Source organism: Balaenoptera acutorostrata, chromosome 13 (assembly GCF_949987535.1).
Source record: "Balaenoptera acutorostrata chromosome 13, mBalAcu1.1, whole genome shotgun sequence".
NCBI classification, from domain to species: Eukaryota; Metazoa; Chordata; class Mammalia; order Artiodactyla; family Balaenopteridae; genus Balaenoptera; species Balaenoptera acutorostrata.
The window spans coordinates 486,526-503,648 of NC_080076.1; the positions used below are offsets into that span (position 1 = coordinate 486,526).

At 51.5% G+C, this 17,123-nt stretch overlaps 1 protein-coding gene across 1 annotated transcript; it reads right to left on the bottom strand.

The window, feature by feature from the left end:
• Nucleotides 1-131: 131 nt before the first annotated feature.
• On the bottom strand, nt 132-15,048 carry RBFA (ribosome binding factor A). Its single transcript, XM_057525961.1, has 7 exons — nt 14,706-15,048; nt 11,720-11,762; nt 10,507-10,683; nt 9,824-9,936; nt 7,149-7,233; nt 2,049-2,119; nt 132-993 (listed from the first exon to the last, which is right to left on the bottom strand). Exons 1-7 carry the CDS (start codon nt 15,020-15,022, stop codon nt 633-635), a joined length of 1,167 nt encoding a protein of 388 aa, XP_057381944.1. The 5' UTR covers nt 15,023-15,048; the 3' UTR covers nt 132-632.
• Nucleotides 15,049-17,123: the final 2,075 nt, after the last annotated feature.

The following is a 17,123-nucleotide window of genomic DNA, read 5'->3' on the forward strand; positions in this document are numbered from 1 at the left end:
TTACAGGTTTCCTTGCTTTAGCTTAATAGTGTACCTTTCTCCAATCATCTGAACTTTATCATTTTCAGTGTTTCAAGGTTGATGCTAATTGGGAAATGGAGATGCCCCAAGCCCAAGACAACGTTTCTGTGTCAGAATTAAATGATTTATTTATTTCCTAACGAGGCTCATCTAACACGTGCTTTTTCTAGGAGACACATCACGGCCCCTTGCACGTAGGCACCATGAGTGAAATCTGTCAGAAGGCACTAACGTGGCGCTAACCCGATCAGAGAGGGCGGCTGTTCACAGCCCGAGATGAACAAAGCAGACGGAGCAGTGCCTCGTGCGACCACAAGGCCACGTGTGCATCCCACTGGTCTTTGCGTGTCCAAGAACGACCACGAAAGTGCCACAAGCGTGGATCTGGGGGCCGTGGAGAAACTCTAGCGAGCAAGCAAACATGCAAGCCTGGAACCCCAAATACGGAGGGCGGACCGCACGCCATGGACCGAGGAGATTTCACAGCCTCGCCCTCCTCTCACTGCAGCACGGCAACAGGCCTGAAGGGCTCAGGGATGACGCCCGCACAGCTCAGCGTGCACCTGCACAAGGGCGTCCCGGGGGCACCAGCAGTGCGGGTCTCCGTGTGCTCACGGGCGCGGGTCAGGATCCGCGATCCTTTCTCTCTGCCCCTGGAGCCCCCATGCGTACCCCGGGCCGTGCTCCTCGGGAAGGGCCCCGTCATCCAGGGGCTCGTCACTCCCCGTCTCCCACAGGCAGTCCTTGGGAGAGAGGTCGTCGTCCACGCGGGGCTTGGCCTTCCTCTTCCTCATCAGCTCAGTCGTGTGCTCCGGCCACGCTGGGCCCACGCTCCCATGCCCTTTCTCTCTCCTCCTCTTGTACTCCAGGATCTGTTTGTTGAGAGCCTCGTGGTCGATCCCACACAGACTCGAGGGTGCGGCAGGGCCCAGGGTATCACACGGCGATGCAGTGTCCAGGGCCTCGGGGTCGCTGGAGGGGAGAAGAAGAAATTCACGCCATGCACAATACTTCCTACAGCCATTTGCTTATGCACTGTCCTAACACCTCTCTAAGGGAAATTGTGGAAACTGGACAGAAGTGGGGTTTGGTCTGGCGTTCTCCAGTCCAGAACCTCTCAGCCAGCATTCCTGGAGCCCGTGCGTGGCTCAGGCCAGCATACTTCTGGTGCAGCCATTGTATACTGACATAAAATGCGTTTTCATTTTTTCCCCACTTAAACATGGCTAGTGCACTAGGCTAGTTAAACAGAATTATTGGGGGTGGGGGGGGCGGGGCGGGGGAGGGGTCTTTAGATCTGTCGCTCAGGTTACTTGACGGACCAAAAGAGAAGAGTCTATTCTGAGAGCAAAACCAGAGCAATCCTTTCAAAGCCCAAATCTGGCCACATCATGCCTCTAACCCTAACTCTCTGATCTGGAAGGGCTCCTGACCTGCCTCTCCCCACGCCCACTCACTGCTGATCCGGACCCCGGGGACTCCCGGCCGCCCGGGGCCCCTGCTCTAGCTCAGGGGCCCGAGCGCGGCAGGCAGGCTGGGGGCCCCACCCCGAGGCCCTGCCGGCGCCGCTGAGATGCTGGCCCAGTGGGTCTGTGGCACAGAGGCCAGACACGTGGTGCAGCTGCTCCCTCACCTGGAGCGGGCCCCCCACCCCCGAATCCTCACGCCACCTCCTCCGAGGCCCGCCCTGATGTTTGCTCCCTCAGTGCGAGCACAGGGCCTGCCAGGCAGCAGTGCGCCAAGGGAGTGGAGAGGATGAACCGCTGCTGCCAGCACTGAGTCCAGGCCCCGGCACTTCTGTGTGGACCCCCAAGGCCCTCCTGACAGCCTTGCCCAGCTGCTGGGTAGTTCACCCGCCGCACGCCGACACTGGGCTGGGCCCCAGGGCAAGACCCGAGGGCACAAAGCAGGGCCCGCCGCCCCTCGACACCTGGCTGGGGACAGGCAGGAGGTGCAGCTGCTGTGGGCACCAGCGAGGCCACACCTGGGCGTCTGCGCGGATCCAAACATATGCCCCCACGTATCACCTGGAATCGTCTTGCACAAAGTCTTCTTCATCCGGGGGTCCAAAATCAGCAACTGCCAGTAACCGATCAACCTGAAAAGGAACAGACAGAGGGTGACTCTCGAGCCCCGCCACTGCCTGCGCTGGAGCCGGGCGCCAGCTGAGCGCGCGCACCCGCTGCCCAGCGCCAGCTCAGCCACAGGCCTCAAGCCCGCCCGACATCGCCCCTTCCGGGGACGCTGCCCACACCCGCTACCTTCATCACACTTTCTCTGATAATGAACTCAGGCTTTTTTTTTTTTTTTTAATTTTATTTATTTATTTATTTATTTATTTTTGGCTGTGCTGGGTCTTCGGTTCGTGCGAGGGCTTTCTCTAGTTGCGGCAAGTGGGGGCCACTCTTCATCGCGGTGCGGGGACCGCTCTTCATCGCGGTGCGCGGGCCTTTCACTATCGCGGCCCCTCCCGTTGCGGGGCACAGGCTCCAGACGCGCAGGCTCAGCAGCTGTGGCTCACGGGCCCAGCTGCTCCGTGGCATGTGGGATCTTCCCAGACCAGGGCTCGAACCCGTGTCTCCTGCATTAGCAGGCAGATTCTCAACCACTGCGCCACCAGGGAAGCCCTGAACTCAGGCTTTTTAAAAACTACATTTAAAACTTGCAAATGTTAGTCAAATTTACAAAGAAACCAGTTAAATATTAGTTGAATTACTAATGCTTACTGGTTTCTAATGGAGTTTTATAAAATGCTTCAGTTTTGCCGTAGGATTTGCGGGGGAGCCCCGTGCGGTAACGTGAGTGTCCAGAGTCTAGCGTGTGGCCCCGCTCCTGCCGGGGCTGAGGGGCCTGCGCTGCGGACAAACCCTGCTCCTCGGCAGGGCCCGTCGAGGGCCTCTCCACCTTCACGCGGCTGTTCTGACTGCCGCCAGCTCGTCCTACTGGGGCCGTGCACTGAGACCCGACCTCCTGCTTCAATGCAAGCCCAGGCGAGCCCGGTCCACGACCGGGCCCTGTCATATGCAGGAACTAAAGCATCACCACCAACCGGTGACACACCCATCAAACCACAAAGGTGAAAAGAAGCAGAACTGGAGACAAATCAGTCCACAGAAAATACCAGGAACAGGACTGACGATGCTACAGAACAAGGACAAACTGGCCTCCTCCGAAGTTAAAAGTGGGAGAAAATATTCACAATGAAGATTTCTGCCGACTTGTACCAGATATACAATGAACCTACACAACTCAATAATAAGCAAACCTTATTAAAAATGGGCAAGAGACTTTAACTGATCCACAAAAGGAGGAAGGACCAGCAGGCACGTGAAAAGATGCTCAATATAATTAGTCATCAAGAAAGTGCAAGTTTAGGGGGCTTCCCTGGTGGCGCAGTGGTTAAGAATCCGCCTTCCAACGCAGGGGACGCGGGCTCCATCCCTGGTCAGGGAACTAAGATCCCACATGCCGCGGGGCATTAAACCCTCACACTGCAACTAGAGAGAAGCCCGCCACGAAGAGTCGGCATGCTGCAACAGAGACCCAGCGCAGCCAAAATTAAAAAAAAAAAAAGAAAGAAAAAGAAAATGCATGTGTAAGCCATCAGGATGGCAACCCCAGGGGCTGGCGAGGATGTGAGGCTCAGCAACCCTGACGCTACGGTGGGCGTGCCGACGGCACGGCCGTGGTTAAAGCAGCCTGGCAGTTTTCTGAAAGTTAAACATACACTTGCTACTCCTAGGAACTGACCTAAATGAAACAAAACACACATCCACAGAAGTCTGTACACAAATGTTCACAGTGCTTCACTCTTTATAGCCAAGGACTGGGAAAAAAGACAAATGTCTATCAAAAAGTGAATGGGTAAGTGAACTGCAGTACAGTTGTACAATGGATGCTGCTTGCCAATAAAAAAGGAACTACTTACACATGAAACAACACGGATGGATCTCAAAAACACTGCGCTGAGCAAAGCCAGATGCAAAAGACAACATCCCGATTCTAGTCACGTGAAATTACAGAAATCTCACCAGGCAAAACTAACCTACAGTGCCTGAAGTCAGACGGGTGGTAGGGGAGAGCTGACCGGGGTGAGCAGGGCCGGCGATGACACGAAGGTACGCGTGTGTCAAAGAGGCACACCCCAACAGAAGTTACGCCTCGGTAAAGCTTATTTTATTAACAAAGAACCAAATCCAAACACAACCTCAAATTCTAACACGTTGACACAGGCCACCGGGCTAACTCCCCGTGTGGAAGGGGAGCGCTGGGCTCAGACGGTGCGGGCCAGACCCTGCGCAGTGGGCGCTGGCTGCCCGGCACCTGCTCTCGGAAGCCTGACGGTCAGCGCGGAGACGAGTGGGCGTGCACCACAATACTGGTGTCAGAGTTTATGTATTTCCCTTAAAAATTCAGATAAAAAGTTTTCCCCTCTATAGTTACAATAAAAATCAACATTTTAAAAACCTCTTGACTGAAGTGTAACATCTATGGGAAAGGTACACAAATCATTAAGTGTAGCTCAGTGACATTCCACAAACTGAACCCACCTGTGGACACCCCCGCGACACTCAGAAGACGAACCCCAGAAGCTTCCTTCAGGCCCCTCCTGCTCACTCCCTTCCCCATGACAGCCATTACTTTCACTTCCATCACCAAAGGTTAGTCAGGCTTTCCCTGCACGTTTTATGAACAGAAGCACTCAGAGCGTTTTATGAACAGAAGCACTCAGAGCGTGGCCTTTCCTTGGCTCACGTCCGGTGGGAGGTGGGTCAGGTGACCGTTCCAGAGCACGTCCGTCCACTCCGCTAACTGCACTCGCGAGAGACCCCGTGACAACATTCCCGGCCGTGTCTGTGGGTACTGCGGGGGGAGGGGGGCCTCGAGGGTCACAGACTCAGCTTCCGCGGGGACGGCCAGTCTCCACCGGGGCGCTGTGCGCCGCCCTCCCGCCAGGCCCCCCCCTCGGCGCTCGCACCCTCACCCCTGTAAGGAAAGCCCTCACGGACGGGTGTGCGCTGGAATCTGCTTTTCATTCTTGCTCTCCTGACGAGCACCTCTGCGTGTGTTTACTGACAGTACCATCAATATTGCTCAATTACTCAGGGTTCAGTTTAGACAGAGCTTATCACTAGTCCTCTTTCAAACGTCCAGACCGGTGACCTGAAGACTATCCTGAGAATGCAAAGTAAGCTGCTGAAACTGGTAACATGTTAGCAGTTGCAGCTACCTGTGATTTTTGGTGCAACCAATATAAGACAGAAATAAACTGACTGATAGAAGACTCAAAGTTTCGTCCAGGACTCCCAATTTCAAATTTCTGTCTCTAGCCAAGTGCTTTATCAACGGCTGACTTTAAATCTATTAAAAACATACGCAGTGGGCTTCCCTGGTGGCGCAGTGGTTGAGAATCTGCCTGCCAATGCAGGGGACACGGGTTCGAGCCCTGGTCTGGGAAGATCCCACATGCCGCGGAGCAGCTGGGCCCGTGAGCCACAGTTACTGAGCCTGCGCGTCTGTAGCCTGTGCTCCGCAGCAAGAGAGGCCGCGATAGTGAGAGGCCTGCGCACCGCGATGAAGAGTGGCCCCCGCTCGCCGCAACTAGAGAAAGCCCTCGCACAGAAACGAAGACCCAACACAGCCATAAACAAACAAATAAATAAATTTAAAAAAAAAAAAAAAAAAAAAAGACTGGCCCCCACTTGCCACAACTAGAGAAAGCCCTCGCACGAACCGAAGACCCAGCACAGCCAAAAATAAATAAATAAATAAATAAATAAAAGTAGCTATAAAAAAAAAAAAAAAAAAAAAAAACATAGGCAGTGTTTGAAAAACACTGCCCTGACTCACGCCAGGGGAAGCTATGACCATGCCCTCAAATGATCACCTACCCAAATCAGAAACCCCTCTGGTCCAGCCTTCACTCCTCACTACAGTGAGGCAGACACTGCGGGACTCTGAGGCGCCTGCCGAGGCCTGGCCGTCCCTTGGCCCCCAGGTCAACAGCTGAGCTCGGGGCACGTGCAGGACCCACCATCACCGCGCGGCACGTGTCCGACCTGTGGCCACTTCCCCGGAGCACACGGGGCAGGACGGACGCTAGAGGTGTCCAATGCAAACGCCCATCAGCACAGCCTCTGGAATAAGGGAACGCTTAAGAGTACACGCACCTCCCTCCCTCCAGTGACTTTTTCTGGAAAGGAACCCACACAGCCAGGTAGGACCTTGCAGCTCTGAATTCTTCCTCCACAGAGAGAGGGACGAGTCAGCAGAGGGCTCATCCTCTGAGCCAGGCGGGTCCTCCCACCAGCCCCACCCGACGTGCCCGGGATTCCTGCTGAGTATCTGCACAGCACACCCATGACTTGAGCTGTAAGCGGCACTGCAACTTCACTCCTGTTCCCCTTTCTAGCTAGGAAATCACACATCTATCAAGGTTATTACCCACATAATGTTTTCAGTATCGCCTGTATCATAAATAACAAAAGACGACAATGTACAATTAGATTTTTTTTCCCCTCTGTGAATCTAAATACTACCTAGTCCTACAGTGAGTAACAGGCACCTAATCTTAATCCCGTAAATGTTACTGTTTTTTTCGGTAAACTTTTTAAAGGTATAACATACCTCAATAACCACGAAGTAACCACCACCCAGAGTAAAACGTATGTATGTTTTAACAGGTTTTTAACCTTTGTAATTAACCTATACCTAAAACAAGGAAAATAATTATGAAACAATTACAGTTACAGGACAGGATGTAAGTGTGTCAGCCTTAACAGTGTAAAGCAACCACAGACAGACTGAAATCTAGGGAAGTGAGAGAAGGAGGTAAGCACAGGAGGGCAGCTCTGACTGCTTCAAGTCTGTAAACTGAGCGACAGAGGGATCTGCTTTTACTAGTTAGGGCTATACCGACAAGCATTAAAACATTAAAGCCATACAAAGTGGTTACCTCTGGGGAACAGGGCTGAGAACAAGGGCACAGGTGCCTTACTTTTCATCTGTACCCTTCTATTACCTTTTAAAAACTGTATACGTTATCTTCTGAATATTTAAAAATTAAATTTAAAATCTTACCCATATAAAAGTTTACATCTAAAAAGGTAATTATGTAAAAGCCTTACCTCCGCTACAGCTGCATTTTTTCTGTCCTGAACAAACACTATTGGCGGCATGTTCCTCAGGGTCTGCTGGGACATCAAAAGGTGCCTGGAGAAAGAGATTTGTGCAGTCACAGGTGACACTTGGTGGAGGGGTGACAGTTCAAGAAACAGAAAATGTCATCTCACAAAGAGGTGAGGCATGATTTTTTTTAAATTAATTAATTAATACATTTATTTTATTATTTGGCTGTGTTGGGTCTTCATTGCTACGCGCAGGCTTTCTCTAGTTGCGGCGAACGGGGCCTACTCTTCGTTGCGGTGCGCAGGCTTCTCATTGCGGTGGCTTCTCTTGTTGCGGAGCACGGGCTCTAGGTGCACGGGCTTCAGTACTTGTGGCACACAGGCTCAGTAGTTGTGGCTCGCGGGCTCTAGAGGGCAGGCTCAGTAGCTGACGCACGGGCTTAGTTGCTCCACGGCATGTGGGATCTTCCCGGACCAGGGCTCGAACCCGTGTCCCCTGAACTGGCAGGCAGATTCTCAACCACTGGGCCACCAGGGAAGCCCCGAGGCATGAGTTTTGCTTATCACATTCTTCAAAGATGAAAAGTCTTCCTTAGCCAACTGCCACATTTCAACAGGGATACAAAATGCATGATCACGATTGTTTTTAATTCTGTAAGTGCAACTTCTGAGATCCTTATAAATAGTCTGACGTGAACCTGGGACGTTCCTGGGCATCACTGTGGCCTGGGCTCTGTGGTTTGGCACCAACAACCTGCCGGTGCTTCGTCCCTCCATCTGACCCACACTCATCGGCAACAGCGCCGCAGAAGTGCGGCTGCCGGCCTGTGCTTCCCGGACGTCAGACACAGAAACGATCTTCGTATCACCCAGTCATGCAACACATGCGGATCCCGGGGCGACAAGTATCCAGTGAAAACACTGCTGTGACACACAGCACATCTGCTCAGTGACGCAGTTACGGGAAAACCTTTACACTAAAACTTGGTGATCAAAAGAGTTGGGAAAAGGGACATTCTGCTCAACTGAATTTTCTGTTACCTAAAAACTAATCAGAAAACAGCAGGAACTCCAGTCCTGAGGGCTGCTCGGCCAGGTCTCTGCATCTTTAAGACTGAGGAGAAAACCGAGTAGCTTCTTTACTCTCACCCAGCTCAGCGGTTCTCAAAATCCTTGGTCTCAGGACCCCCTTTATACTCTTAAAAATTACTGAGGAGGCCAAAGACCTTTTGTTTATGTGGGTTACATCTACCAATACATACCAGACTAGAAATGAAAGCTGAAAAGTGTAAAAATATGTATTTATTAACTCATTTAAAATAACTACTATATTTTAAAAGAAGTTAATGAGAAGAGTGGCATTGCTTATGTAGTTGCAAATTCCTTTAATACCTAGCATAATGGAACAGCTGGATTCTCATCTCTGTATCTGTATTCAATCTGTTCTGTTATTTTGTTTAAAATAGAAGAAAATCTGGCCTCACACAGATCTGCAACTGAAAAGGAAAGAGTATACAAACAGCCTTTCAGAAAAGTGTAGATCTTCTTTGATGCTACACAAAAACTCAACAAATAGCAGTTTATTAAAGATTGCAATATGGAATCTGAAACCAGATCAATGAACAGCATTCTCTGTACATTAAAATCCATTGGCCCTCTTGCCCTTTGAATTGATCTCTCCCCGTGTGTGATTTTGTAACCCAATGCCTTGGTCTTTTAGAAAAGACTGGTTCACCAAGTCACACAGATTTTCAGAATGATGATGTATTTTACAATACGTCACCTCCAATCTCATCAAAAGGGTCTTACGTACCATGAAGCTGTCAAACTCAAAGTGGTGGATACAAGTTTTCTAAAATTCTGATTTTCACTGAAAGCTTACGTTTTACCACTGGCAACAAATATGGTCAGTTGTGCCCCTGAAGTGACAGGTTCACTTTGCTCACTTTGGAGAAAATGTCTGTCCTATACCCACATCTGAATAACCATAATTGGTTCACTTGTTCTTTCAAGTGAAGTGTCTATTTTGGGTCACAATCAGCAACTGCAGTGTTTTTCCGAGACAACCATCAGAGCTTCTTGCACACTTCCCACCACAGATACTAAAAACACGTGCCAAAGGGTTGAGACACGCATCACGGATATCCTTAAATAAAGCTGGCAGGGCACTACCACAAGCACGTGCCGATGCTGCGATGACCACCGGGACATCTGGGCCAGCCGTTTTACCCCCATGGCTTCAGTACAAAACGTCAACACGGTGCGAACGGAAAACCACACCTCATTGCGAACAAGCTCTCACTTCATCAACCTCCCCCTACAAAGGAGCTCAGGGGTCCCTGGGGACCCGGGATCCCACTTCGAGAACTGCTGACCTAGAGTGTGGCCTATATGAAAGCGTAAGTTCCGCTCTGAAATTCAAGAAAATGCTTCCCCAATGTTCCTTAAATGCAAAAACAGTGACCAAAACCAGCGGGAAGGCAGGGCCGAGGAGAGGAAACAGTGACCAAGACCCACAGGAAGGCAGGGCCGAGGAGAGGAAACAGTGACCAAAACCAGCGGGAAGGCAGGGCCGAGGAGAGGAAACAGTGACCAAAGCCAGCGGGAAGGCAGGGCCGAGGAGAGGAAACAGTGACCAAAGCCAGCGGGAAGGCAGGGCCGAGGAGAGGCCTCACCTCATGGGCGCAGCGCTCCTCCGCAGCACGGCCTCCATGCTTGCGTTCCGAGCCTCAGAGACGGTCGTCCTCCAGAACACGCGGCAGGCAGAGAAGTCTGCAGTCAGAGAGACCTGAGCCCAGCCCCAGTTACTCTCAGCTCACCGGGGCCCTTGGAGACAGAGGGCGTCAGGGGAGCAGCACTAACTCTCGGGCAGTCCTGGCTTCAGGCACCGGCCGTCAGGGCTGGTGCCCCAAGCGCAGCGCTGGGCAAGGCGGAAGCTGCACCTGCCCTGAGCTGACCCCAGCCTCAGCCCCACGCACAGAAGTGCCTCAGCTCTGCTACCGCTCCTCCTCCTTTCCCTTGGGCTGGACGCGCTCCGCTCTGAGGGCACAGACGGCGGGAGCCACCTCCCGGGTCTTTACACCAAGATAAAGGCAATGATCCACCACTCATCTGACCCCCAGACCTTCAGACGCCCCATTTCATCACTTACTGGGCTCTGAGCACCCTCGGTGCTGTCTGGGCAAAGATCCCCCCCCCACACCCCGTGCACAGCGAGACACCTGCTTTTGCACCCCACAAGCACCTTCCTCTCCTTAATACCCAGACGGCCACACTGAGCATCCCTTCCGCCTTTTTTAACTGTCAGGCGATGACAGAGGCGCGAAGCCCGCAGTCCCTCGTTGGCCCCGAGGCCTACCTTGGAGAGCTCCACATTCAAGTCGCAGAGCTCCTGGCTCACTTGCGGGGTGCACAGCAACTCAGTCAGCGCTTTGTAGAGGAGGCCATTCAGGGCCCTCAGGCGCACGTGGTCTTCCCTCCTGGCTCTCTTGGAGGTGCTCTTGGTCAGGGATGCCCACTGAGACGGCTTGTGAGTCTCCGTTAAGAAGAAAGGCAGACACATAGGCAACGTTACAACTGTACATAAACTTGTACTAACTGACGATAAAGGTCATTCTCAGCCATCTTAGTTTTCATGAAGATACAGTTTATTTTACAGACCAGGACCCTTCTAGATTTTACCTACCATCCCTTAAAGATCAAGAGTACTGCCAAGCATATATTTTTTTCCAAAAAAAATTTTATTGAAATATAATCCACATAGCATAAAATTCTCCCTCTTAAAAAGTACAATTCGGTGGTTTCTAGTATATACAGTGTATTTTTTTCTATCGTGCACCATTCATTACATAAACTCTCACAGTACAGGTATATTTCAGAGATACTGCAGGTTCATTCCAGACCATCGCAATAAAGCGAATATCACAATAAAGTGAGTCATACGAATTTTTTGGTTTCTCAGTGCATATAAAAGTTATGTTTACACTATACTGTAGTCTATTAAGTGTGCAATAGCAATATGTCTAAAAACAATATACATACCTTAATTAAAAATATTGCTAAAAAAGTGCTAACATCACCTGCTAATGCAGGGTTGCCATAAAGCTTCTATTTGTAAAAAACACGGTATCTGGGAAATGCAATAAAACAAGGTATGCCTGTGTATCTACACATATCTGTGTTATACACACACACACACACACACACACACACACACTGAATGGACATTACCATATTAGAATTTGGTAACAGATACGACGTCCCGTAAATTTTGTTTTCTTTCTTCTCTGGCCACACGATGCGGCACGTGGGATCTTAGTTCCCCAACCAGGGATCGAACCCACGCCCCCTGCAGCCGAAGTGCGGGGCCTTAACCACTGGACCGCCAGGACGTCCCCTTGTGTAATTCTTTTTTAAAGGTAAAAACTCCGTGGTTCCAGTGTATCTGGTCCCACCTCCACAGACGCCGTCCCCTCCAGTACTGAAACGGAAGGGCTGGAGAGCTGCCGACCTTTGGAGCCTCACACCCACCGAGATTCTCAAGTGGCTCGCCGCTACTACTCTATACTTACCAAGTGAGAGCCCAAGGAAGGACCTTCATACCAAAACTTCTTCCTATGGGGAGAAGATAAGAACTATGCTGGATACTGACGGCAATCAAATAAGAAACAGTTACAAAAGCTAACACCATAACCCTTTCTAAGGGGCTAGCCCTGGACATAGAAATTAGGTTACTAGGGGCCTAAAAGATTTAGATACCCAATGGACAGCAGCACGGGTTGTGGGGAGAGACAGACAACAGTTTCAGTTCAAGCTCGTAACTTTTACCTAAAGTCTACCTCTAGTCCCAAAGGTAGAGAACGAGGACCTTAAACACACACCTTCCAAACTGCACATGAGCACTGTCCTCTACTGAATAAAGCTCTTTCCAGGGGGAGGCTTAACAACTGATACCGCCACACATCCACTGGGACTGAACAGCTAAGTAAACAGAAGGCAGATGGGGGGATCCAGGCTCCTCGCTGTTGCAGACAAGCAAGGGAAGGATGTGAGAATGATCCGTGTGCTAGTGGATTAGGGCTGGAGATCAGTACAAACTCAAGTTTCACTTCTTACAGCTACAGGTGGTGACATGCAGAAACGTTTCTAGATAGGCACAGACACAGGGATTAACATAAACACATATTTTTTTTTGCTTTGTCAGCTGGAAGGGTCTAAAAGACAGACACCCCAGTAGAAGTGAACATACTAAGCTCTCAGATCATGGTTTCTGATGCCTGTTTCCAATAAAGGAACCAGAGCTCCTTGGAGAAATGGCTGATTCTAGGGCCGAGGCATCCTGTGGTGCCAGAAAGTAAGGAAGTGCTAAAAAAAAAAAAAGTTTTCTAATTTAAAAACTACTTCAAAACCCCGTTACAACGGGGTGTGTCAAAGGGATATAGGAACCACCTGAAAGAGCTCCCAATGGTCAAAGCTGGAACAACTTGAGCAAAATTAAGTAGTACTGGATTATAACCTGTGAGTCCATCCTGATGAGTTAATAAATGGAGAAAAAGAGACACATCTCCCCTGCAAAATTTCGAATAATTCATGAATTTCGAATAATTCCCCACTCTTAAGGTGTGAGCTGCATACGGTGACTTCCCCCCAAAGAAGACAGTATGGAATTGGGGGGCTGGGCGGTAACTTTACAGTGGATAAACCTGACAGACACAAATGACCTCAGTCGGTCATCAAGACCAACATCAACAGTGGTACACCATGCTGAGAGCATGCATGTGTTCACAGGATGTGATGAAAATGGCACTTTACATCTGTGGTCTTCCTCCCCTAAACCAAACCCTAGTATATACTCAAGAGAAAAACATCACGCCAATCCCAACAAAAGGGCATCCTACAAAATATCTAACCAGTACTCTTCAAGCTGTCGAGGTCATCAAAACAGGGACAGTTTGAGAAACTGCCACAGTCAAGAGGAGCCTAAAAAGATGACGACTAAATGTAATGCGGTCCCTGGATGGGATACAAGAACAGAAAAAAGACGTTAGGGAAAAACTAAGGAAACGTGAATAAAGCATGGCCTTTAGTTAATAATAACGTATCAATGCTGGTTCATCAATTGTAACAAATGTGCCACACTAATATAAGAAGTTAATAGAAGAGAAACTGAGTGTGCTTATATGGGAACTCTACTCATCCTCACCAATTTTTCTGTAATCCTTAAACTTTTAAAAAAGAGTATTAAAACAAAAACACACATATATACATATCTACAATTGAATTTAAATGATATGAAATCAATCTATTTTATTATACTTATCCCTCATCATAAAAAACCTATCCTGACAAGCTTTCTTTATTCCTCACATTAACCCCACAGAGAAAGCACTAACATGGAAAAGGAAATTCTTCCTTTTCTCTTTATGTGATGCCAACTACTCTCCCAAAACACGCTTCTAGTAACAAGAATCACCATCCTTCAGTACCTGTGGGGAACTGGTCCCAAGACCCCAAAGATACCAACATTGGAGGATGCTCCACTTGCTGTATCTGCATGTAACCTCCGCACATCCCCCCGGATGCATTAAATCATCTCTAGGTTACTTAATGCTACGCCAATAGTTGCCAGCAAGGCAAGTTCAGGTTTTGTGTTTTAGAACTTTCTGGAATTTCTTCGGAACATTTTCAATCCAAGGTTGGTTGAATCCGAGGATTGGAACCTCGGACCCAGGATGGACTGTAAATGTATACATCACTTTGCTTCATAAATTCATGATGCACTGCTAGCTTTTAGGAGACTTAAAACTTTACCATCACAGATATGCAAAAGAACAGAAAAAAGGCTGGGTGGGAAAAACCTTAACTGTGAGAGGTGCGCTCCCTGTTGAGCTTTCAACAACCATTAACCTAACAGGCAGAGGCTGCGCTTACTGACCCGGCTGGGAGCTCGGGCGCCAGGCCAACGCGCCGGCGGTGGACCCCCCTGCGGACCCCCCCGGCCCCGCCCCCGCCCGCGGAGCTTTCCGCCCCGCCGACCGCCCCGCCCGCCGAGCCCCCCGCCCCGCGGACCCCCCGCCCGCGAAGCCCCCGGTCCCGCGGAGGCCCCCTCCCGAGGACTCCCCCGCCCCGCCGAGCCCCCCGCCCCGCCGAGCCCACGCCCCGCCGAGCCCCCCGCCCCGCCGAGCCTCCCGCCCCGCCGACCCCCAAGCCCCGCCGAGCCCCCGCCCCGCCGAGCCCCCCGCCCGCCGAGGCCCCCGCCCCGCCGAGCCCCAAGCCCCGCCGAGCCCCCCGCCCCGCCGAGCCCCCCGCCCCGCCGAGGCCCCCGCCCCGCCGAGCCCCCCGCCCCGCCGAGCCCCCGCCCCGCCGAGCCCCCCGCCCCGCCGAGCCCCCCGCCCCGCCGAGCCCCCCGCCCCGCCGAGGCCCCCGCCCCGCCGAGCCCCCCGCCCCGCCGAGGCCCCCGCCCCGCCGAGCCCCCGCCCCGCCGAGCCCCCCGCCCCGCGGAGCCCCCATCCCGGGCCACCGTCCCCGGCGCCCCCGCCCCCACGCGGGGAACAGTACTTGGTTTTCGAAGCAAATTTCTTGAGTAGGTTCTTGCCGCAGGAGACCGGCGAGCTGTGCAGGCCTCGAGCGCCGCCCAGAAGGAGCCCCACCTGGAGGCCCCCGGCCCCGCCGAGAGCCGCCCACATGTCCGCCGAGCGACGGCCGACCAGGTGACGCGAGGCGGGGTGACGTTGGCGGTGAGACGTGGGGCGGGGAAACGCGGGGCGGGAAGACGTGCAAACGGAACGACGTGAGGCGGCTCGGAGCGACGTGGGGCGAGGCGACTTGCGAAGTCGCCGGGAGACTATGGGTGGGACGAGAGGACGAGGCGGCATCTGGAGGACAGGTAGCGGGACGTGGAGCGGCGGGACGGAGCGACGTGCCGTTAAGGCCGGGGACAGGCGGGACGACGCGTGAGGGAGGGGTGGCTAGACACGGCGTGGGTGGGGTAGTAGGCGGGGCCGGGTGACGTGAAGGACGGGGAACGGCGGGACGCCTGTGGGCGGGGCCAGACGACACGTGGTGGGGAGCGGAGCCTGATGACGTAACTGAGGAGCGGGGACGGGACGTGATGACGTTTGTGCGGGGGCAGGGCCAGCTGGCGCGCGGGCGGGGCGGCCGGGCCACGCCCCCCGCCGTTCTCCCACGGCGAGCTGGGTTCAGCCACAGGCCGCCGAGTGCAAGGTAGGGTAGGACTCGGTGGTGGGGAAGCGCACAAACCACCCGGATGCGGAGATTGCGGAGCGAGGAATACACTTTACGCAAAAGCACGAAGCTAACAGAGAAGGGTGCATTTCAACTCCCTTGCCACAGAATATCAGATGAACAGCAGGGAGGTAAGAGGTGTTCACTGGGTGGGCGTCCCGGAGCAGAGCCCCTTCTGCCTGCACCAAGTACCTTATGTAAGTAAGTCAGATGATAATACTGATATTGACGATCAAGGGGAAATGACTGGCCTGAGGAAATACTGGATTTAGGTAAGTATCAGCTAATTTATATACTAAATAGTGCTACACAAGTTCATCATAATGTACAAATAGTGGTAGATCAAGGGGTTGGGGGGAACAAGTAATCAAATTAGTACAAAAATACAATGGGTTAGTTTCTTTAAATCTATCCCTGCCCCACATTGGCTCCTCCAAATGTTAGGTGAAGTCATACTGATACTATTGCTGGATCTGTCATATAAATTAATAAATGTAGATAATCCAATAAATACCATTTTGCTCTGAGACAGCTAAGGCCAAGGGCCAGTGGCTGGCCTGTGTAGTAAAGAATTAACTCAGCAGGCAGGCTTGGAGTTCTTGAAACTTGCACATTCCAAAGATAGGACTGGCCGTTGACTGGCCTCTGGAAGATAACCTGTGAGCCCTTGAGATATACTGCCTGGTAAGAGTGTCTTATACTTGGGGCCCTGAGCAAAGCCAGATAGTTTATGCTAGTGATTTAATTTGTGGTGAATGCCTGTTTTTGTTCGCCTAGGGCTCTGGACCAATCTGTATCAGTTTGACCTCTGCAGGGTCTGGAGACTAAGAAGCCAGTGTCAGACATGTGGGCACTCCACACGTACGTGACTGACCCCCTGACACCAAGGCTGGGCTGAGCTTCCCTGGTTGGAAATACTTAACGTGTGTTGTCACACACCACTGCTGGAGGTGGTAAGCACCGTCCACACAGCTCCACTGCGAGGACAACTGGGAGTGCCAGCCTGGTTCTCCTCGACTCCCCTGTAAGGTTTCTCCCTTTGCCGATTTTAAACTATATTATTTCACTGTAATAAACTGTGACTGTGAGTAGGAAAGCTTTTCTGAGTTCTGCGAGTCTTGCTAGCAAATCATTAAGGCTGAAGGTGATCTTGGGGACTCCTGGCACTATTGGCAAATGAATATTTTCTGTTTAAAATAATACACAGTAAATCCTTTTGTAAAGCAAAGAATACTTACGTAGTATGACTAAACAACTACAGGTTTCCTACTTTTTAAATTACTTTTTTCACAGTAAGCGGCATCAAAATGTCTCCCTGAAAAACCAAGATGAAAACTCAGACCTATCTGATAAATATACAGATTAGAAATTAACATGGGTGGGCTTCCCTGGTGGCGCAGTGGTTGAGAATCTGCCTGCCAATGCAGGGGACGGGTTCGAGCCCTGGTCTGGGAAGATCCCACATGCCGCGTAGCGGCTGGGCCCGTGAGCCACAATTGCTGAGCCTGCGCGTCTGGAGCCTGTGCTCCGCAGCAAGAGAGGCCGCGATAGTGAGAGGCCCGCGCACTGCGATGAAGAGTGGTCCCCACTTGCCACAACTAGAGAAAGCCCTCGCACAGAAACGAAGACCCAACACAGCCATAAATAAATAAATAAATAAATAAATAAATACATACATTTAAAAAAAAAAAAAAAAAAAAAAGAAATTAACATGGGTATCTGAATATAAGT

Excerpts from the sequence above, each read along its gene's own strand:
- RBFA (XM_057525961.1), bottom strand. The coding sequence starts at position 15,022 with ATGCCGCCTCGTCCTCTCGTCCCACCCATAGTCTCCCGGCGACTTCGC. Across the intron at positions 7,234-9,823 it reads AGGAGCGCTGCGCCCATGAG|GCACCTTTTGATGTCCCAGC; the intron begins GTGAGGCCTCTC and ends CTCTTTCTCCAG. Across the intron at positions 2,120-7,148 it reads AAAATGCAGCTGTAGCGGAG|GTTGATCGGTTACTGGCAGT; the intron begins GTAAGGCTTTTA and ends GTTCCTTTTCAG.